Below are 22,975 nucleotides of genomic sequence, written 5' to 3'. Positions count from 1 at the left end.
CTTTTCAAAAATCACTTTATTAAGTCATGGTAGAGAATCCAAGAATCTTAGATTGATTGAGATTTGGGAATAGCATACTACCAAGAAGAAGCAAAATGTCTAATCAATATTGATTCTTGTAACCACCCAAGTCACTAATGTTAATGTCTTTTCTCTGATTTAAGGCTCTATACCTTCTCTATCTTCCTTTTCTAAAGAGAGATATTTCATTCACTTCCCTTACCTACCTCACAACATGCCACATGCTATCTCAACTTGTTAGGTAGAATCCCATTATTTGTATGTAACCATCATTTTGTCTTTGCCCTTGCTCTTCTTTTCATCCAATCCTTTTTGAATTTAGGGCACATCTTAACTTCAAGTCGATTTTTTTGTCACTTAATTCGGTCATAATATTAATACTTCAACTTAAAACGTTTAAAAGTAAGACTTAAACTCGTGACTTTTAATCTTTTAAAAATCATTTGAATTATGTTAATTAATAAAAAAAAATTAATTATGGAAAATTACTTTGATCCCTCGTAGACACATGGTCTCTTGTTTTGTATCAATGTTGAAAAAAAATGCAAAAGAATTAATTATTTTTAAACTATATTAATAAATAATAAATATTTACATAACACAAAATACAAGTAATTATTAGAAAAATAAAATAATTTGACTGTTTTAATTTGAAAATAATAAGAAATTTATACATTTCTTATAAAATTGTGTAATAATAATAATAATAATAATAATAAAATATCTCCTCTAATCACATGGGCAAAATCATCTGAACCCACACGATCCGCTTGCTGGTTGGCAATTACTACAAAAGTGTCCAATACTCTGAAAACCAATCTGCCAGCACAAGCAAATCGCCGACGGCGACACCGACGCCGTAGAAGCCGCCGTCTCTTCATATAGAGGTGTTCGCCGCTTCTCTCTGTTTGGCTGCTTACTGACAGAGTTCAGCAGCCCAATCGATAGATCCAGATTGACGGACTCACAGTGGTCGTCGCCGTCAAACGGAGGAGGAGGTTTAGGCGCTTCTTCTTCTTCTTCCGTCGTACCGCTTCCGCTTCCCTTCCCGTCATCAAATGATCCGGCGTTCCTCTTCTTCTTCTTCTTCGAAGAGGATGATGATGATGTGTTTCTACCGGAAAAATCAACATCAGGCAATTGATTTTGAGAATTTCTCGCCACGAAAGAGTTGAGCGATCGGTGAGTTTGTGGATCAATGCCTCGACTAATCAGTTTGCGTTTGATATGAGTGTTCCAGTAATTCTTAATCTCATTATCAGTTCTACCAGGTAATCTCGCAGCTATCAATGACCACCTACATACATACATGAAATCCAACATTTAATTCGAAATCCAAACCCTAATTCTCTCATAAAGTTAAGAATAACAAGACTATACTTGTTTCCAAACAAACTGTGTAGCTTAATGATAACATCATCTTCTTTGTCAGTGAAATTCCCTCTCTTGAGATCCGGCCGGAGGTAGTTTATCCACCGGAGTCTACAGCTCTTACCGCATCGGAGCAAGCCTATTAGTATGATCAATCAATTAAGTAAACTATATAATACAAGAGGAGAAGAAGAAGAAGAAGAAGAAGAAGAAGAAAAAATGAAGAATTTCTTTACCAGCAGCTTGAGGAAGGGATCGCCAGCTTCCTTCTCCATGAGCTCTGATGTAATCTATGAGTCGTTGATCCTCCTCCCTAGTCCACGCACCCTTATTGGTATGTGCTTTCACACAACAAGGTGATCTTCCCATGGAAGAAGATCCCCTTCTTCTTTTTCTTCTTAAACTATCTATTTTTCCTTTCTCTTCTTGCTATCCTTGTTACTATTATATATCTACATATACATACATATATAGATATATAGATATTTAGACAATGGGTGAGGCTTGTTTTGTGTGTTTAGAGAGTTTAGAGTGAATAGTGAAAAGGGGTGTTATTATAGATAGAGATGAGTATTGATTGTTTGGTGTTAAGATGGTCTGAAAGTGCAGGAAATGAGGGAATAGATCGATCCTTTATGGGTGGAGAAGGAGAAGGAGAGAAAAAGAGAAAGATTTGACCAAATGTTTTGGTATAAAGAAAGAGAGATATTACAAGTGGTTACATTAGCCATTAAATAGGAAGAAAGGGGGAATAAGATTACAAAATGACACACATTTGCAGATAAGGTTTGGGGATTTGGTAGGTAGGTAGGTATGTATTTCTATTATCACTTTTACATGAAAGATGGCCTGCCCCTTGCCCCCACACCTTTATTTTTATTATATAATATTGCCCTCTTTTTTTTCACTCACAAATCCAACTTTTAACCTTCCCTTTTTGCCAATATTGGGTTGGGGTAAATTGTTTTTACTTTGTGACTTGTAACTTTTAAAAAAAGAAATGGTTCGAATTTAAAGGGTATTTGCCAAGATTGTAAAAATAGTATATTGTGTTTAGTTTTTTTGTAAATTTAAACACGGTTTAGAAAAGGTGCTCATTTGAAAACTATTTATGGGTATGGATTTAGGTCTAGATTAGAAATTGTAAATGAGTTTTTGTATATTTCCCTAAATAGGGCTTCCTTTTCTCAAATTACAATAATTTTTTTAGGTTTTCAAAAATATATAATTTAGTTTATGTAGATTTATGAGAGGGAATAATTTTTAAAGTTGGAATAATCTTGTATTTCAATGAATTGTCTTGTTTTGGGGACATTTTTTTGGGTTTGACTCATAGTTGACTGAAGATCGTATTAAAATTCATTTAAACTTATGTATTACTTGGGTTAGATAATATGAAAATTCATTTAAACTTATGTATTATAAAAAAAATGATGTATTATCAAAAGTTGACTCTTTGACTCATTTAATATATGTTAATAAAGAAAGTTGTTTTTTTAAATCTATATATTTATTAATTAAATATTTATTTTTTCTCTCTTTTATTATTAATTAATTAATTAATTTTTTTTTCTCTTATTAATTAATTTATATTTATTTATACGTTACTATTTGATCTTTGATTATTTTAATTTTATTTTTTTCTACTATTGTGCATTATTCTTATATTAATTGATCTCTTTTAAGACTAATACTTGAATATTTCACACATATATTCAACCACAAAAGACCATTAAATTGGATAATAATATATATTAATTCATCAAACACTAAAATAATAATTAAGATTATAAAAAAAATAAAAATAAATAAATAAAATAGTAACTCAATAATTTTGTTTGTAATTATTTTAAACTTGAATAAAAAAAATAAATAGAAAGATTATTAATTTCATTTTTGTTTATATTAAACCAATTTTTTTTTCACAAATAGACGAATGAAAGAAAAGATATAAAAAAATTAATTAACTATGAAATAAAAAGGAGGTAAAGAAATTAATTAACTAATAAAAAATAGAAAAAATAAATATTTAATTTAATAAATATATAAATTAAAAAAAAAAATAACTATGTTTACTAAAAATAAACTAATTGAGTAAAAAAAATTATTAAATAAATTTTTATTAGTTTTTACGCTTAATTGATTTAGTATATAAGTATATATATTTAAATGAACATTTTTTAAAAAAAAAATATACATAACATTATTGTTATATTTATTTATTTTTAATAATTTATAAAAAATAAAAAAATAAGTTTATATTTTTATAATAATATAAATTTTTAATATATTATACTATATTTACTATATAAAAGATAATTTATTATGAAAAAAATATTTTATGAGAATATAATATTAATAGAGTTATGTGGAGATTCCTCAATTTGAGTCGGATTAATTTTTTAAATTAATATATATAAAAACTCTATAAAATAATAGACTTTCAACTATCAAAATTTATTAATTAAAAATTTTATTCAACATGGCTTCCCATCTTAAAGGTGTGAAAAAAAACAACAATGACAGGCGAGATTCGAAGAGTCAAGCACAACAAAGATAATTCAAGTCTCACTCAAAAGCAGTTGCAAGAATGAGTTCATAGTAACTATGGTTTGCAGGTGAGTCAAGCGACAATATCGAATACAGTTAAGCAGTCTTTAGAGTATCTCTCACTTGCTCCCGAAAGAGGCGATGTTAAACGACACAAACCGGAAAAATTTCCTGACCTAGAAAAATCTCTCTATGAATGGATTCTTCAATATCAAGAACATGTGAATATAACAGGTGAACTAATCAGTGAAAAAGTTCATGAAAGATATGTATTCAGTGGATACTCCAGACTTTACCTTTTCTATTGGTTGGCTTGGAAAGTTCAAAACAAGATATGGAATTAAAAAATTTCGACATTTCGGAGAGAGTGGAACTATTGAAATGGAGTGCATGGAGGACAAATTAAAATCCATAAGAGACAAAGTTGATCAGTTTGAAATGAAAGACATCTTTAATATGGATGAAACAAGTTTTTTTTTATTAACGAAATCAGCCATGTATTTTATTTTATATTTTGTAGTTTAGTGATGTAATTATTTACATGTTTTGATCTTAAACAAGTTTGTTTTTTAGATTTCAACCGGATCATTCCCTTGCAACAATGCAGCTTGAAGGGAAAAAACAAGACAAGGAAAGACTAATTGTTGTTATTTGCTGTAATGAGGACGGAAAAACTTCCTTTATGGATTATTGGGAAATATGTTAAACCAATGTGCTTGAAGAATGTAAACTTGAACAGTCTGAACTATGAGTACCGTGCTAACAAACGAGCTTGGATGACTGGTGTGTTATTTGAAGAATATGTTCACCAACTTGATAAAAAAAAATGGTTGGAAGAAAAATTCTCTTGATTGTGGATAATTGCCATGCTCATCCAAAAATTATTGAAGGATTAAGAAATGTTGAATTATTTTTTTTTCACCAAACACAACTTAAAAAATTCAACCTTGTGACGAGGGGATCATACGAGCTTTTAAGATGCATTATTGTCGTCGATTTTATAGAAGTCTTTTGGAGGGTTATGAATTAAGGGTTCCAAATCTAGCAAAAATAAATGTGTTAGATGCAATGAATCTTGCAATTTCAGCATGGACTATAAATGTTCGTGCAAATACAATTGCGAACTGCTTTCGTCATTGTAAACTTCGATCAACAGATAACGTGACTTTTGAGAACTCAGATGAAGGTGGTGAAAGCACTCATCCAGAATTTGATCAAAGAGTTGGGTTATCGCAATGCAATGGATGTCAAAGATGTTCTGACTTACCCAAAAGAAAATGTAGTTGCACAGTTGTTGACTGATGAAGAAAGTATTGAAAGCGTTATTGAAATTAATAAAGATGATATCGATGAAGAAGATGATGAAAGTTTTACAATGGAGCCCCTTCGCGAAACGAAGCTATTAAAGCGACAATCACATTGAACAATTTCTTGTTGAGCTATGAGAAAACAACACCAGAAGTTATTACCATGCTAAGGAAAATTAGAGACAACATTCAAGGGGAAATTAATTTTAACAAAAAAAACAAAAGACAATTGAGTCATTTTTCAAGAAACCTTCCTAAATCATTCATGTAATATGCTATATATAAAGAATTATTAATTTATATTTTATATGGGGTCTAAAGAAATTATCTTATAACTTTAGCGAATTATTTATTTAGCACTTTATCCCCGAGTCGGGATCGGCCAAAAATATTATCTTAGAGAGTTTATTAAATAATCGAGTATTAATTTATCGAGTTTCTATATATAATATTAAAATTTCAGTCTTTTTTGTTATGAATTAATAACTATTTTCGTGGTTATAAATATTTTAGTTCATATATATATATCATATATATTTCTAGTTTTCTTTGGGATTTGCAGGATATTTTTAATATATTTACAAAAGTTTTGTTTGAATGTGTTACATATTATAAATACTTTTTGAAAATTACTTTTATATTAACTCACTTTATAGTAAAATCCATTTTTTTTTCTCATTTTTCTATTTGTAGTAAATGAGATATAGTTGACATCTTTAATGAATATTGCAAATGTACATTGTTGATGTTAATTAGAAATATTTTATGAGAGTTTTAATCCAACATAGATGTAGATATTTAATAAGACTTGTTTTTAAATTGAACAGTTTTAGTGCAACCTTAATATTAGAACTTTGATTCTTAACTGATTTTTTCACTCCTGATATTTAGGTGAAGGCAACAAGAATGATGAAAGAAGAAACAAAGAAATTGAAGAGAAAAAAAAAAGTCTTTTCATTCTCTTATATATATATATATATATATATATATATATATATATATATATATATATATATATATATATATATATATATATATATATATATTTTCTTTTAATGTGGATATTTGTAGGTTTTATTAATAGTTTTCTACATTTGTTTATTATACCATAAAAGTCTAATTTTATATCCTACATTTAGTTTCTTTAGCCAACACAAATCCTTTCATTTTAAGTTTATTTAGGGTCTGGATATGTTGTAATGTCTCATCATGAATTTGAACAAGAAAATGCTAGAAAAAAATAAATAAATATATATATATATATATATATATATATATATATTTATTTTATTAAAAGTTTTCCAAATGAGCCCAACAAACTTAATTGGAACCATTTTCTACAAATTCACTTTTATATATATATATATATATATATATATATATATATATATATATATATATATTTTTTTTTTTTTTTTTTTTTTTCATCCCTGAACTGACCTTTTGTTCTTTCTAATACATTTATTTCAAAAAATTTACTAATAATTAATGATACCCAGATCGATTTGGTAGACAGTGAAGGTTGATAGGATAATTATCTTCTTTTTTTATTTAAAAAATTAAAACCATCTCAAGTCATAATTTAACTTTAATTTAGATCAATTGAAACCCGTGACTTTTATTATTTATATGCACAATAATAACGAGTTATAAATTATAACAAAAATATGTAAGTATGACATGTCCTTAAACTAAAAGATAAAAGAAATCGAACCAAAAAAAAAAAATTATAAAGCAATAAATATTATTTATTTTAAGAAAATATTTATATGGTAATTAAATAATTATTTTTATTAATTTAAATATTAATAATAAAATAAATTAAAAATAACTTTAATAAATATAAAAGGTAAAAAAACCTTTTACTTTTTATACTCATAACTAAACATAAAATTATAAAATCTATACAGTTTATAACTATAACTTATAACAATCCATACAACATTATTAGGACTATACACCAAGATCAAATGTAGGAGAATTCTTATCACCAGATACAATAATACCTTGCATGGACGTTTGAGTTTTGTGTCTCAGTAACGCAGCAGCTTGTTCCTGAATTGCATCGAGATCGACATCCATGAAGAACTGATCGTCGTCTAATGAATGTTCAAGTTTTTCTATCCTTTCCGCGTCATTCTGGACATGTGGTGTTTTGGTGCAAGCTGTCTTGAACTGATGATTTGAAAACTCAACTTGAGAAAAACTCAATTTTCTTTTTCTAGTCCCATTATCATTCTCATTCTCTCCAATATTGTCGGGTTGTGAAGAATTCATTATCTCAGAAAAATTTATCAGAGTTTGAGGCGTTTGAACCACATGGTTAATCGCAACTGGTGAGTAAGCACTTTGACTTGACTCGGCAATGGAAATGATGGAACCAGGTGTAATATCTGTGGCATAGTTTGGAAGGCTCACCATAGGTGATTGGGTGAGCAAAGAGCGCCTGTCCGAGAAGTGTAACCAAAAAGTTAAATGTCAATGATAACAAACTAAATTGACATTTGGAAAATGTTATTTTGTCACAATTGATGAACTTTTTTTTGTTTGGTATAAGATTAACCAATGTAGATTTGTAGGGATCACAGTAGCAAATAGGCTTAACATCCATTGATATCTCTTATATATAGCTAGGTCAATGGTTTGAATCATGGAAACACCTCTGTGAAAAGAAGAACCGGAAATAAAGTAGGCATTATGAATGATCTTTTCTTATCAAAAAAATGGTGTACAATTTGAAGGTTTTTATGTGTATATTACCAATGTACATAGGGCTATGTTAAGTAAAATAGAAAGAAAATACAGATTCTCTGATTTCCTTTTATGCCTGATTTTTAGTTCTTTGATTTCAGATTCATATTCTGATTTCCCTCTAGTAAAAAACTTATGACGCCTATAACTCTTTCAGTAATTGATCTGATGAAGAAATACAAGGAAAATAACCTGTAAATTGCCATCATTTCACTAGATTCTGGTTGAATGTTTGATGTGGGGTTGATTCTATCGTCTATAAAGCTATCATCACTGGAATTCGGGTCTCCTTCTTCTTCATCATCTGATACTTCAAATTCTGAAGACACCCTGAAAATTACAGGAACCAGTTAGCTAAGGAGTTGTCCAACACAAAGCATGTCAGCACAAAACACACTTTAAAATATGGCTAAACAATGCACATCCTCATTACTGGCTTGCATCGTGAACTTTTAAAAATGACTCAAATTACGTGTAATCATCATTTTTTTGTTATCTCAATAATTGTCTTGATATGTATTTTAGAAAGAATTTTTTTTGTCAACAGAACTGAGATTAAGGAGCTGCAAAATTGTGTAGAGGTGATTTAAGAACTTAACAGAGTTAACCAATAACTAACTATGAGAAAGTAATTTGAGCTATTTTTATAGATACGTGAAGCTATATGAACCTCCACAAGGTGAAAAAGCAAAATGAGCGAAACGAACTTTTATCCTATAAATTGTATTATTTTGGGATGTAAAGTATATTTTCAGCGAAGGGTAGTTTGGGAATTCCAAAAGTGAAGGAGCCTCGTATACCCAAGACTCCTTTCACTTGGTATACAGAAGAGAAAGAAAGGTTCTTAATTCTTATTTTATTTCTAATAAGTGTGATCTTCATTCATTACCTATAAATTCTATAATATATAAACTAAAATTACCAAGCAAAACATGTTTTAACTATTTTATTAGAAAAAGGGCATACTCAGCTTCCTCTTCAATGAAGTCCTTTGCATCCAAATCCATCTTTCTTTTCCCTGTATGCAGAAAATAGAAAAGGCATGCCAAGGCATTGCTAAAGTCAATAAGTAGACGAAAGAAAGTCTAACTATACAAGGTTTTCTGTAAGCCAAAGGTAATGAGAAGCAAAAGATTGAAAAAAAATGCATATAAGGAAATCTAAAATTCTACATCACCAGAGTACAACATTAAACAACTAATTTTGTTTACCCTTTGCAATTTTAATTGGCAGAGCACTTAAAGATGATGTTGAAGGACCACTGTCTTGTAGGAACTTTTCTTCCCTTGGTATCCGTTTATTTATATCCCCAAATCTGCGTAAACGTTTCAACTTTGTTGGTTTGGCACTTGCTGATTTGCTTCCACAAGACAACTTCCATTCTTTACTGCAAAGATCGTTTCTAGAAGAATCAAAAGGAGTTTGTACATTTCCAATAATGGGCGAATCATAGATGACCCCTCTTCTGGCATAACTCTTCACAGGGAGTACAGGGGTTTGAATTTCTTCATTAGTAGAAAGTGAAAAATAATTTTCACAAATTATTCTATTATCAGCTCCCTTATCAACCGATGATTCCAATAATATTTCCTTGTTGGATCTAGTAGGTGAACCAATTTTTGGAGACAATGACTTACTGCTTTCTTTAGCTTGTGATACCCCTGCACGTTTCAATTACTTGTATCAGCAACTTTAGCTATCATGTTTTTTTTAAACCAGGGTTTATTTCTTCCAGGAAACTAGCATGACCTCACAGTCATGCCCCAGCATTCTCAGTAGAAATCAAATCTGAGACTTTTGGTCTTTTAGGCAAGACTCTTTCCATTTGAGCTACCTTGGTTTTTATCATATTATATGTACTATCATTTTCCCCTACATGAAGAGATCTACGAAATTAAGAAAGAATACCAACCTGTGTGCTGTATGGGAGACTCTGGAACAACACCACTTTTGATGAAATTAGTTAATCGAGGACTCAGATCAACATCTATAAATTCATTGATCGAGTCACCAGCTAAAGGCATCATAATTTCGTCTTCCACATGCGCTATGCTATCAGGATCCCCATCATTCAACAGCTTTGCATTGCACAAGGAATCCTGTAGATTGGAGTCATTGCCATCTAAATTGATTTTCTGCTGGGCATCGAAGTTAACAAACTCATCTGTATGTAAATGATCATTTGTCTGAGTACAAGCTATGTGGCAAGCTGAGTTCTCTATTTCTCGAGTTTCCAAATTGTAGTCTCTGCATTGAACCTTAACACAAAATCCATCTTCCTTCAAATAGTTAAGTGAGAGGTTCTTGCTAATGTTGCCATACTTGGAATGAGAGGCTTCTTTTACCGGAAGTTGGGGCACAGACAAAATGACAACTCTACCCAACGGGCTAATAGTAATAAAATCAGAACCGAAGAGGTAAGAATGCTTGGCAGGACCTCTGCACGGTGAGTCTTGCAGACAGTGCTGCTCCTCAATTCCACAGGTCTCAAAAGCTGAGTTGGAATGTGGTATTAATTTCTGTGAATCATCAACTGGAGAACCTTGAGAAATCTGGGGCCCTGATATAGATATTTTAACATAGTAAATATAATGCATGGATATGATAAAGTGAGACCATAATGAGATAAATAAATGCAACAACTTAATGATTATGAGCAACCCCACCTAAGCTGCACAACAGAAGCCCAAAGACAATACCACACTTTCTTTTGTGTGAAAAAAAAAATTACCACACTTTATGTTAGGGGGAGTTTGTTTTTTAGAGCTAATAGTGGAAATGTTCACACATAAGTCACCCATACTTGATACTGCCACTCCATATAACCAATGCCCCAATGACATGATCAAGTTATTCTCAATCTAGAGAGCTTTCTGTAACATTATTCTATCTCCGCTGCATACATAAGACACAACTAACAGAGCTAGAATCTGTACATAATGTTGTCCATTCAAGGGGCTATTATATTTCTAACAAAAGGCATAAATTCTTTGAAGAGGTGAATACAATAAATGGAATCGTTGATTAGATTTTTTATGCTGAAAACATAGATGAATATGGTTATTATATTTTGAAGAAACACTAGCGTTTGTTAAAGTTCCAAGAAGGGGTGATGAGAGGCCAAGAAAATATGGAGAAGAGATAAACCATAAATAAGTTATTTATTGCATATTGGAATTCAAGGATCTATTCAAATGCTAAAGCTAACCCTAAATCCTAATCCTAATCCTTATCTAAACAGGAATAGTATAAATCCACTCTCTCATTAAGGAACTTAATAATCATCCCATACTACCCATCTCAATACTAAAAGCTGTAACTTAATTTAACTACTATCTATTATTACCATGCTACCTATTATCCTTCATCGGCACAATAGCTTCCTCAATGCCGTTCCATCTGAGCTCCCCAATTTCCCCTTTAATCTCAGTCATTCGATCACGCATATAAAAGGGGGGAGGCAAACCCTAGCTCATTTCGTAAAATATTTTTATACATATACTGTCGAAATGAATGATACAAAAAATAAAAGATATTGGTGTACACACTTCAACTTATGAAGTGCAAATTGAATTACCTGGCATGGTACTCTCATGTTGTTCTACATTTTCCACTCTCTTGTTTGGATTCAATAAGCATTCATCCTGATAATTGGGACAAGACCAAGTTAGTACCAAAAGTTAGATACAAGTAACAAAATCAGTCCAACACAAATTAGTTGTATACCTCCAGGAAGAAGGCTTTTTCATCCCCACAATATGATAAGTTCTGCAAGTGTTGCATTGCATCAACTAGAACGCATGATCGGAAAGAATGCATTAGTTTATGCACCCTGGAAGGAAATGACTGAAAATGAGGGAAGGCAATGAGTGATGGCCTCCATGTACTACTCCCATTCGTAGGTGGGAAATATTTGGCAACTAGATCAGCTTCAGAATCAGTCAGTTTGCATTGAATATTTGGGATTTCGGAAGCATCGTCATCTTTCACTTTAATTCCACCACGGGGAATGAATTGTTCAATTGAGATCTCAACATATTGGACTTCTGGTTTAAAAATATGTGGAATCTGCACATAGATAGTAGAGCATGTAGAGAGGGAAAGAAAACTATAGCTCTAAGGAACAATGAGAAGCCAACAAGTTGATCAGACAAATCTCACCATTCTTGGACTAGTGTGGAAATTAAAACTATTTGTTCCTCCATTTCGCATATGTTTACGTATAGCATTTCCATGTGCTTGCTTTCTCATGTAACCCTTCAGTTCCGTCCCTTGACAGGCCAAAACGAGTAATGCTTGTTAAGGAAAGCCAGGTGACACATACTAAACTGATGAAATAGTAATAAAAAATCACCAAGAAAATCTGAGGCCAATTCAAACATCCAAAGCAAGATCAAGTGCATTATCATAAGAATACAATAAAATCGTGAAAATGACACAAAAGGATATCAACTCGACCATCATGCTTTCTTCCTGTTCTCCCCATGCGCTGAATCATTCTTAAAGGTGAGACATTAGCATCAAAACAAATTACTAGATCAACCTCCATGATATCTAGACCTTCCTCGCCAATTGATGTTGCAACAATAATATTATAGCCACCAGTGCGAAATTTCTGTAGGCGGAAATTAATAAGCACAATAGAAAAGGTTTTAAAGGACACAGAAAAAGATTTACCTCTAAAACAGCTTGCTGAGCTTTCTGTGACTGGCCTTTTGATGATTTTCCTGCAAAAGACTTAATTTAATTAAGATTTATTTCATAAAAGTCATTCATGATTTGACCCTCTAAGACAGTGAAAACTGGGTTGGACTAAGACAAGCAACCTTGCAAACAATATAAAGCTCATTTTTTAATTCACGTGCTCCTTTTCCTGATCACAGGGTTATATCTATTTTGACAATTAAAACTAAAATCATCAATGACTAGTATAAGCTTTTACAAAGGGCAAAGTCAAGTGGAATAAAATAAAGAAGTAAAAGTATTCAGACAGTAAACATTCTTGCTTATGATGAGATAGTAGGCATAAAAAAGGAAACAGCGATGTCCTCAAGACATGCTAAAAAAAGTCACCAAAATCTAACCTGTTGAAAGATTACAATTCATATTAGCATAAAGGTTTTTACAAAATGCTCGACTTGGACATAACTGACATATCTACAACTCCAAGATAAAGAAAATAAAATTTACATAAATCAATGGAATGAGCTACTTTATACTAAAAATATTCCAAGTCAACAAATACTTGCCCTACAAACAATAGACCTGTCTGGAAGTAGCATTATAAAACAGCAGCTACGAATTGTAACAAATGTGAGAGTCATATATCAATCACAATTAAAAGCAGTAGCAGACACACTGGCATGGTTTCCAAATAAGTTATCATATGTTCTAATGAAGGGGATATTGTCACTAATACCACATTGAGTTGCCTATGCCATAGACTAATAAAGTAACACGTCCAAAGCTACAAACCTGAACTTTGACCAATAAATTCTGTTGCTTTGACGAAATCGCCTATGCTCTTTAATGCATCCAATATGTCCCTGGTAATACGTTGCATCAAAGGAATAAATTGTATTAGAAAGCAGACACAGAAGGAAAATGAGATACAATTAGAACCATACCTGACACTACCTCTGAAGTTTGAAAAAATTATCACCCTCGACTTTTTTGGATCTTTTATTTCTGCAATAATGTAAATGTTTATTGACCTCCATATAAGAGAAGATGAACTCTTCCAATCATAATCATGAAACTGAGGTAAGCACTTGAAGATGTCTATATTCGTATATTGTTTCAGGATCAGCTTATTGTACTGCCAAAACATATTAGCATGTATAATACTGAAGGACGAATATTTCCTTAGTAAATAGCTTCAGAGATAATTTCGATCTTTTTGCCAAAGGAAATTACCTATTGGATTGAAATATGCAAATGAACGGACATTAAACAACTCCCTAAACTAGACTAAACAACTATGAGAAGTCCAATATATATTCACCAAACATTTGTAACAATCAACCACTATTCTCTGAGCATCCAATATAGTATGGGAGAACCAAACACAAAATTCTCTGGCAAGTGGTTCATGGTCCTGTGAATAAGATCATTTTAGTGACATTGTACACTCCTTCAAATGAAGTGAGTTGATATCTTTACCAAACATTTATGTTGCACTTCTTTTTTGTCTTTGTAACAAGTTGGGCATGATAGATTATTTATATGTTGTCACGTGAGGGGGAGTGTTGGAAGAGATAATAATAGGTTTGGGCTCTGGAGCCAAGTTGTATACTATACATATGTGATTATAGCTATTTATGACATTAATCAAACTGAAATGAGGCAGGCATAGCAACATACTGAAATGATCAGTCAACACTTCCAACATCTTTGATAGTTTAGGACTAGGTGCTCCATGTGATAGGCTTTGCTGCATCAAAAGCTTTGCCTTCCATATAGTTTCATTCTTACTCATACTACGAGCAAAAGACCTGAAATTAATCACCACATGATGTTGTCAGATTAAGGGAAGGAAATATATCCTGATCTACTCAAAAATGGGTATTCAAATGCAATCCCTTATCAAACTTGACACTTTTTTTCCCTCAAAATAAACTTTTATTTTTTTTTAATATTGGAAGCTATCATGACCCCCCACCCCCCACCCCAGCCATGACCTCCACAAAATAAACTTTTATGACGAATATTTGGCACATTTTAATGCAAAGAGTGGTGAGAAGGAAAACAATGTTTTACACTTATCCTCATTTCATATGAAATTGTTTACCGTACTTTATCTGAAAACATAACCTTCTAAATACCAAAATGCAGTAACTAGAAGAAATTCCTATGTAAGAGATCAATTTTCAAGAAACATATTTATCAGTTTCATACATTCATCAGCAAATTAACACAATTTATTGATGAGCTAGAAACTTTATAAAGACCGACCCTTGCCGCAACTTTTCTTCGAGCATCTCATATGTTGGCCTTATCCCATGGCTTGAAAGCAACTTACGTATATGATAAAGAGTAATAAGAACTCCAAAATATCCTTCCACTTCTCCATACTTCATATGATGGAGATCGTGCGGTGGAGCTTGGCGAAATTTATCCCTTGAATTAAGTAGATCACATGGGCTCAACTGTAAAATGTCAAATATATATTTGGATACAATTTAAAGTGACTTGTAAGCACATAAAACATAAGAACATGGGATTTATTTTTCTGCTAACTACATTAGCAACATCTCAGTACTTAAATATCCAAGTAAATAGGGCACAATGCTAAAAACTGAATTATAAATGATGTCTGTAAGAAAATTACTAAGAATTAAAGAACCAAAACATAATCTAATTCTCTTAAACTGTAAAATAGATTCATTCATAAAATATCCATTACAGCCTTCTTTATCAAAATGCAATTATATTTCATGGCTTTGTCAAATGTGATGCACATTAGAGTACTTCTCTACACTCTTCTAAAGAAAATACCACAATTGAGGTTGAAGAAACCATACAGTCTGATAGTCACGGTTCTGAAGTATTCCAAATGCAGAAAGCCTGGCAACGATTGGCCGTATAACTTCCAAAAGCATTTTGTTTACATCAGTAGCACTTTCCCCCATGGAGACCTAGCAGTGTTACAATAACAATGTGAGCTCTCTGTTCACTTCCAAATAAAGTAACAGTTGAGGACAAATACCTCAATTGTTTCAATCTTTCTATCATGCACATATGGACTCACGTCTGGATCAGATTCATTTCGATACTCCAGTATTGTTATATGTAAATTATCAATGATATGCTGGATGCTCTGCTGTTTTGCTGTTCATTTACAGAAGGGACTAAAGTAATTTGTAACAATTTCCAACATGCAAGAATTCGGAAAATGTTACTACTAACTGAGTAACAATAAGATGAGTACTAACTTACATCCAGGTGTTGCGGTCAAAGCCAATATCCTGAATTGCTGTTGTGCAGACATTAACTGCAAATAAAAGAACAATGAATACTACAACAAGATGGCCGCGAGGATGGATATGATATCAGTTAATGGAATAACAGAGAAAGCAAGGTGTGAGCTATTTGATGGAAGTAGATTTATTAACCTCGCGCACAGCAACACAATATGAATAATTCCCAGATGCTCGATGAGCCTCATCTATCACCAAACAAACTATATGTTTAACTGAACATGTGCCTGCAAAACAGTAGTTATTGAGCCAATATATGACAAAATAGAGGACTGGGAGCATAATCTTTAAGGTTGGACTTGATAAACTATATCTACGAACCAGTAGGCTGCTCCATTACAACTTTCTAAAGCTAACAAAATAAGTTCCACTAAAATCAATGTGTCATTTAAAGTAGATGCCTTTTTCTGTTAGGAGAATCTTATTGACAAAAGAATTTTAGCTGCATATGTAGCTTCACTATTTCATGTTTTCCCTCATATAATTGGGTTCATTAGTAAAGCCCCTGTTTATTTATGGCCTTTGGGAGAAGTGGATTTTCATATTGAAAAATATTAAATAAATTTGAAATTTTAAAGTATTTAAATAATTAGTGTTATTGGACTACTAGTTTAATAATAAATCAGATTTGCCAAAAGAACTTTATTTGATGAAAGTTATTTTTGAGAGAAATGAGTTTAGGGAGAATGCATGCCTAATTCTTCAATAGACTCATACAAGCAGCACAGTGAATTTAAAGGTAGATAAAGATGATCTATTTTTAGTCAAGACTATGCTATATGCATCTTTTAAAAATGTAACTGGAAATGTCAGCTCTATACAGTCTTAATAGGGGCAAACTCTTCTATTTTGGTTCATGGTTTCTCTTGGCTAAATGGTTCATCTGGGTGAGAGATCGAGTTTCAGGAAATAGATTTTTGTTTATGTTTTAAGCAAAAGAAAATCTCATTTATTTACCAACTCATTGTACATATCAAAGTGAATTAGAGATTTAGTGTACAATTATAACATGCAAGAAATTCCTGCATTCCTACTCTACTCCATGGGTTGTTCAAAACAATTAACATCCTTCTTATATGTCCAAATAGCATTTGGTTTCAAAAACATATATTGAAATAGCAAATAATTATAAAATCAATTAAGTTCCTTATAAACCATTATTCCAATCACACTGCAGAGTCTCACCAGATTGAATATCCTTTTCTAGAACTTGTGGTGTCACAAAAAACACTCGCTTATCTTTCCACAAGGATGCTCTTTTTGAGGGACTTGTTTGACCCGTCATATCAATTGTCCACTCCTGCAATAATTGGTAAGGCATAATTGGTTGTTCTCAACTGTTTAACAAAACCCAAATTGAAGAAAAATATTTTTAAAAAAAACAAATCCTCACTTGAGGTATTCCCACAGTATTATGGCATGCCTCTATCTGTTGCATAACAAGTGGTCGTGAAGGAGCAGCAAAGACAATTTTACCTGAAAGACATGAGTCAGATATATCATATATGGTTGTGTAAAATATTTCAAACAAGTTCACCAATAAAATAAAACCAGAACCACCAATTTGATATATATATATATATAAGCTCCTCTGGGAAAAATAGAAGAGCAATATTACTACTGCCTTAAATGCATTTGATTAAAACTAGTGGTAAACTCCACCTAAGAAAAAGAACACTTTTACCAAACAAGACATGAATATAGATTTATCAGTATAATTGGTATTTCATCCATTAAACTTTCTTTCAATTTTGATTTAATTCATCAAACTCAGCATCCGTTGATCGTTCCACTCAAACGTTGGAAGTCATTTGATTTCCCCCTCACTAGCTAACACAGTCATACAGCTGGCCACATAGCAAAATTGGTGCCTACTTGACATGCAAATAATCGGACGACGCCATATGTTGATTTGTGTTAGTGAGGGGCCAAATCAAACGATTCCTAACGTGAAGGGACAAAATTAAATTTTAAGCAAAACCAAACTTGGAGGGAAAATACCAATTTCTCTAGACTTAGCGTTAAAAACTAAGAGCGTGTTTGATAAAGGGTTCATCCCCATCACGATTCAAATCATCAACCAAATTACCCTTTATTTTTCTGACATTTTAAATATTTGATACAAATATAGCTTAGTCATTTAATCCAAATAATTTATTTTTTCATCAAACATGCTTTTTTCAAAAAAAAAAAAAAGGACTATTTCGAAAAGAAAAGAAAAGAAAAATACATCAAGCAAGCCAGAAGATTCACCATCAATTTACATAATTATGTAGAAGCAGTTGTATGTTGCATAAAGATCAGCAATATAAATAAGATGAATCAATTCCGCAAGAAACACTTTGATTATAAAATTTGATGGTAGATGAAAATGTGTTTGTCTGGAAGTTGTAGGCATTATATCATTGATTAACTATTCAAAACACTTGCACAAGACAATACTGATAAGAAAATGGAAGTATGGAATCAGAGTAAGCATGAAAAGTGAATTGCTTATTGGATATTTCAGTAACTTTTAACAGTATACAAATGACTCCTGATATTATACAAAAGAAAGATATAAAAAAAAAAATACTAGAATATCAAATACCTTGTGGAAACCACCTGAAATAATTATACATCACAACTGCTGCAATAAGAGTTTTTCCAAGTCCAGTTGGCAGTGCTACTAATGTATTTGAAAATAAAGCTGTCTTAGTTATGGATCGTTGATATTCACGAAGAGGAACATTCACTGCCAAAACGAGGAATTAAGACAGTGCATAAGATTATATTAGAAAGTGAAAAATATAAACAGTACTTCATGAAGATTAAAACAAGATGATTTGTTTATTGGTAACAATTAAAGGTGTAGATAATAGCTCAAAAGTATAAACCCTCAATTTTCTTGACAAATTCTATCATGGGAATATCTAATTAATCCAAAAAAGTATGAGGTGAGTCAAAAAAATACCTGGGTAAATCCAAGTATGGGCTGTTTCAGGATCAATTTTAACAAGGCCAAACCTTTCAACTTCGTCGACCATGTATTGTTCCCTTCTTCCTGAATCACAATTGACAGGTGGAGGAGCAATAGCTAGGCCTGCCTTTCCTATAAATTTATCGAGAGTGGATTGTCGAGAAGATGATAGCTTCTTTTGAACGTTACTGGAAGAATGAAAAAGAGAAGAAGAGGAGGATTCGGTGATCTGACAAGCGACGTCAATCTCTCTGACAGCTGATTCCCAGTCGAATTCCTACGCAAGAAAATATGAATTTGAGTAGAGTGAGTATTCATTCATTCTATACAAGAGTTGTCTGTTCTTTCAGTCTATAATCCTCCGTAAATCAAGAGAGATGGGGAATGAAAGAAACTCACATCGTCGTCTTCTTCGATAACTCTATCAGGATCAGTTGAAGACATTTTTTGAAATTACTTGCTGAAGATTTGAAGCGATTGTCGTTTTTTTCTCTGGAGAAGAGGCAAACCCTGGAGCACGGCAGCGCGGCAAACTTCAACTTATGCTAGATTAAAATCTGCATTTCTTTTTTTATAATTAAAATATTATATTCTATTTAATATTTTGAATTTTTTTAATAATTTAAAAAAATATATATTTACTTAAAAGAAATTAACAAGTCGGGATGATTATTACAAAAAAACGTTAGATAAAACAAAACAAAAATTACAAACTTATAACATAAAATAAAATATTATTTTTAAATATTCGACATTTTGTGAGACTAACTTAACTACTTATTAGTTTTCATTAAATTTAATAAAAAAAATACTTTTTGAGGTGAAATATAATTAGTTATATATTTTTAAAATAAAATAATAAAAATTATATATATATATATATTAAATAATATAACAGTTAAAAATATTTTAATTTAATTTTATAATTAATTAACATCAAATTTAGTTGGAAAATAAAATAATTTTTTTTTATAGAATTCATATCTTTATAGATCAGTTTCAAATTTTTTTAAACAAATTGAATATATTAAGAACTTATAAATAAATTAATTAAATATATTTTCATTTATAACAGTCAGATTTTACTAAACAAAATTAATAGAAGTGTAAATCTAAATTTTAAAATTAAAATTTAAGTATACATAATTTCTCATTATTTTTATTTGTTTTATATATATATATATATATATATATATAATTTATAAATATTATTTTGATATACATAATTACATCAAAATTTTCATATTTTACTACGGAAAAAATCAATATTTTTAATATTTTACGGTATGATATTTTTTATATACCAAAATTATCGATAATTTTTCATCCTTAAAGTTAATACGTTTTACCTCTCAAATATGAATTTAGAAGTCCAATTTTACTAATATATAATTTTATTAAGTAATGATAGGGAGACGCGGAGAAGAATGACAATTTGAAATCGTCGTAAAGTAATCGAAGGGAATTGATCTGTTTGGAGCGGTTTTTTCCCAAAACGAACGAAAATGAGGTAGGAATGATATTTGTGTCCCCGTTCCGACTTGCCACATCTCACCCTGATTCTAGCTCGAACATTATGAACAAAATTAAATGTATAAAATTATTAATATATTTATTTATTCATTATATTTTATAAGAGTGATAAGTTTATTATTTATAATAATATAAGATTTTAATATATTACAATATATATTATATTTAAAAAAATCATTTATATAATTTTATTTTATTTTTTAAAATATTTTATAAATGGTGGCTGCGGGTATTCCCCGAAATCGAACAGTAATAAAAAAATATTTCTGAAATAAAAATGGGACGGAGATGGTAAATGCATTCCCCGTTCCGAACCGCTTCATTATCATCCTTAGACGCTGGGGCAGCGACTCCACCGCAACCCTCCACCTAGCAACCACGTGGAAAAAATAAGCCACAGTGTAAACAAAAATAAGTATAAAATTAGAGAGAAAAAGAAATGTTTCGAGACAAAAGGTCATGTTCGGAACAAAATATTCTCGAAAATGATTTTTTTCTCAAACTTTCTCTCAATTATTATTCTATTTTATTATTTGAAAAAAACATAATTATAATTTATTAATATTTTATTATTATTATTATTATTTAAATTAAATTATTGTTATTAAATATGGTATTAGATTGAATTTGTAAGTTCAATTAATTAATAATAATCAATCAAAATAAACTTCATAATTAGTGAAATAGACTAATTATAACGATTTGCTTTATCTCTTTAACGTCGGTATCTCATCTTCCTTGTCATGGCGTCTAATGGACTCAGATCTTGCGCTTCGAAGATCCTGGCTTCTTCCCCGTTGTTTCTTCCCAAATCAGGTAAATACGATTGCATGATTTTGTTCAAGTGTTTCTGATCTTTGATAATGAAGTATGAACTGAGTATGTGTGTGTGTGTGCTAGGTTAGGGCTTACAAATCTTAGAGTCTCTCAATCTCTAGAAAGGATCCAAAGAGTTCTAATTAGTTTGGAAAATGTCAATCATCCTGTATGTTGTTTATTTGCAAAACAACAATTAAACCTTTCTTTGCAATGTGTTCTTTTATCAAAAACCAGTTCGATTTCAACTATTTTAACAAGTAATTACTCAAACAGGACAATTATACAACAACAAAAGGGTATATGAACGAGTACTTGATTGGGATTTAAGTTTTTAAGCTGGGGGAGATGGGTAATTAGTGAAATAGATTGTGAAAATGTTGTTCTTAGTGGGAATCAAACCCGAGACCTTTGGTCGGTCTCTTAGACAAGACTAATCATTTGAGTTATCCTATTGAGTTTGTTTCAAGTTGTACACTTTATGTGAATCAAATAAAACGCATTGTTTTGACATAGCTACTGTCTATTTCACAAATCCCTTGGTGGTCCTTGCTTATAATAATATAATAAACTGCTTATTCGGCGGTCTGTAAAGGCATGTTATGTTTCTTATAGCTGCTAGACGTTTCCATTCGACTGGTGTGAAGAGAATGGGAGGACATGGCCACGATGAACCGTTCTATATTCATGCGAAGAACATGTACAATTTGGACAGGATGAAGCATCAAAAGATAAAGGTTCCACTTGCTGTCTTGACGGCCTTCTCTATTGGTGTTGTAGTCCCTGTTTATGCTGTCATTTTTCAGCAAAAGAAGACCGCTTCAGCCTGATTTTCTTGCATCGGATTCTCTCTGGGGTAAAGAAAAATAGGTTTCGACTAAATATGTAGTTGGTTTGACTGAAATGGGATTTTCTTCAATTTGCATTGGCTATTTGGCATGCTGTCAGTTTCTCTCCTCTGTCTGACTTGAGAAGTGGTCTTGTATTATACTATTACATTCATCATAATAACAATTTATGGTTATTTATTGATCATATGAGACCTTTTTGTACTTTGCATACTGATATGTTCCAATCCATGGGATGAACATATCTGATCACTATGGATTTTGAGTATTGCCAAAATGAGCGAAAGAACGACCATTTTAAAGTGATGAGTCATAGAAGTGGGAGTCAATTTTCACTAAGAATGACCTCGTCATGGTCCTGTTCGGAAACATTTGTTTTGGGTTAGATTTCTTATCTAGAGGAGAATCGAATAAGAATGAGACCACGTTTGAAAACAGTACTTCGTTAACAACTTGTGTAAGCAAAGGTTAATGATCGTCAATCTTCCCTTTTAGTAGTCTTTGTTGCTATTGAAAAAAAAGTTTCTTCTTCCTTCTCATATAATAATGGTTCAATGCACATATTGATTTTGATTCTGTGACTTTTAAGTAAATTAGACATATTCCAATGTGTCTCGATTTAACCATTTGTTCGCACACATTTTTTCAATTTTCGATTTCACTAATACTTTTTAAGCAAAACTTTTAAAATTTGAAATAAATTCTAAATTTTGTAAGTTTACAAAATTGCAAATGATATTGAAGCAAATTCTATGTTTTAACATAAGTTGATATTCCTACAATTGGTACTATTTAAAATATATACAACAAATTTTTATTTATTTTACATCCATATTTTAA

General features: G+C 31.2%; 3 protein-coding genes and 1 pseudogene across 3 annotated transcripts; 2 read left to right on the top strand and 2 right to left on the bottom strand.

The window, feature by feature from the left end:
• Positions 1–627: 627 nt before the first annotated feature.
• Positions 628–2,101, bottom strand: LOC124910503 (transcription factor MYB8-like). Its single transcript, XM_047451147.1, has 3 exons — positions 1,629–2,101; positions 1,402–1,531; positions 628–1,318 (listed from the first exon to the last, which is right to left on the bottom strand). The coding sequence occupies exons 1-3, from the start codon at positions 1,759–1,761 to the stop codon at positions 769–771; spliced, it is 813 nt and encodes a 270-aa protein (XP_047307103.1). The 5' UTR covers positions 1,762–2,101; the 3' UTR covers positions 628–768.
• A 1,773-nt stretch (positions 2,102–3,874) lies between these two features.
• LOC124910502 lies at positions 3,875–5,486 on the top strand (annotated as a pseudogene).
• Positions 5,487–7,168: 1,682 nt separating this feature from the next.
• Positions 7,169–19,382, bottom strand: LOC124909892 (DEAD-box ATP-dependent RNA helicase FANCM). Its single transcript, XM_047450522.1, has 23 exons — positions 19,338–19,382; positions 18,933–19,215; positions 18,570–18,713; positions 17,373–17,455; positions 17,165–17,279; positions 16,115–16,206; positions 15,939–15,993; positions 15,709–15,830; positions 15,524–15,637; positions 14,955–15,148; positions 14,364–14,494; positions 13,628–13,688; positions 13,476–13,546; positions 12,678–12,727; positions 12,450–12,615; positions 12,162–12,289; positions 11,718–12,068; positions 11,578–11,668; positions 9,913–10,560; positions 9,212–9,661; positions 8,967–9,018; positions 8,193–8,330; positions 7,169–7,695 (listed from the first exon to the last, which is right to left on the bottom strand). Exons 1-23 carry the CDS (start codon positions 19,380–19,382, stop codon positions 7,203–7,205), a joined length of 4,077 nt encoding a protein of 1,358 aa, XP_047306478.1. The 3' UTR covers positions 7,169–7,202.
• Positions 19,383–21,159: 1,777 nt separating this feature from the next.
• LOC124946167 lies at positions 21,160–22,346 on the top strand. Its single transcript, XM_047486737.1, has 2 exons — positions 21,160–21,287; positions 21,903–22,346. Exons 1-2 carry the CDS (start codon positions 21,215–21,217, stop codon positions 22,115–22,117), a joined length of 288 nt encoding a protein of 95 aa, XP_047342693.1. The 5' UTR covers positions 21,160–21,214; the 3' UTR covers positions 22,118–22,346.
• Positions 22,347–22,975: the final 629 nt, after the last annotated feature.

This window comes from Impatiens glandulifera, chromosome 7 (assembly GCF_907164915.1).
Source record: "Impatiens glandulifera chromosome 7, dImpGla2.1, whole genome shotgun sequence".
NCBI lineage: Eukaryota > Viridiplantae > Streptophyta > Magnoliopsida > Ericales > Balsaminaceae > Impatiens > Impatiens glandulifera.
Note: the sequence above shows the minus strand (reverse complement) of the source record. Positions and strands in the feature narration are given on the sequence as shown.

What these genes read in the sequence shown, in the direction of transcription:
- LOC124910503 (XM_047451147.1), bottom strand. Translation starts at nt 1,761, where the DNA reads ATGGGAAGATCACCTTGTTGTGTGAAAGCACATACCAATAAGGGTGCG. An exon ending in ATCCCTTCCTCAAGCTGCTG is followed by an intron (nt 1,532 to 1,628) that starts GTAAAGAAATTC and finishes TCATACTAATAG; the next exon opens with GCTTGCTCCGATGCGGTAAG. An exon ending in CACAGTTTGTTTGGAAACAA is followed by an intron (nt 1,319 to 1,401) that starts GTATAGTCTTGT and finishes GTATGTATGTAG; the next exon opens with GTGGTCATTGATAGCTGCGA.
- LOC124946167 (XM_047486737.1), top strand. Translation starts at nt 21,215, where the DNA reads ATGGCGTCTAATGGACTCAGATCTTGCGCTTCGAAGATCCTGGCTTCT. An exon ending in GTTGTTTCTTCCCAAATCAG is followed by an intron (nt 21,288 to 21,902) that starts GTAAATACGATT and finishes TGTTTCTTATAG; the next exon opens with CTGCTAGACGTTTCCATTCG.
- LOC124909892 (XM_047450522.1), bottom strand. Translation starts at nt 19,382, where the DNA reads ATGTCTTCAACTGATCCTGATAGAGTTATCGAAGAAGACGACGAT. An exon ending in ATACTGTGGGAATACCTCAA is followed by an intron (nt 17,280 to 17,372) that starts GTGAGGATTTGT and finishes CAATTATTGCAG; the next exon opens with GAGTGGACAATTGATATGAC. An exon ending in GCCAATTAAAATTGCAAAGG is followed by an intron (nt 9,019 to 9,211) that starts GTAAACAAAATT and finishes TTCTGCATACAG; the next exon opens with GGAAAAGAAAGATGGATTTG.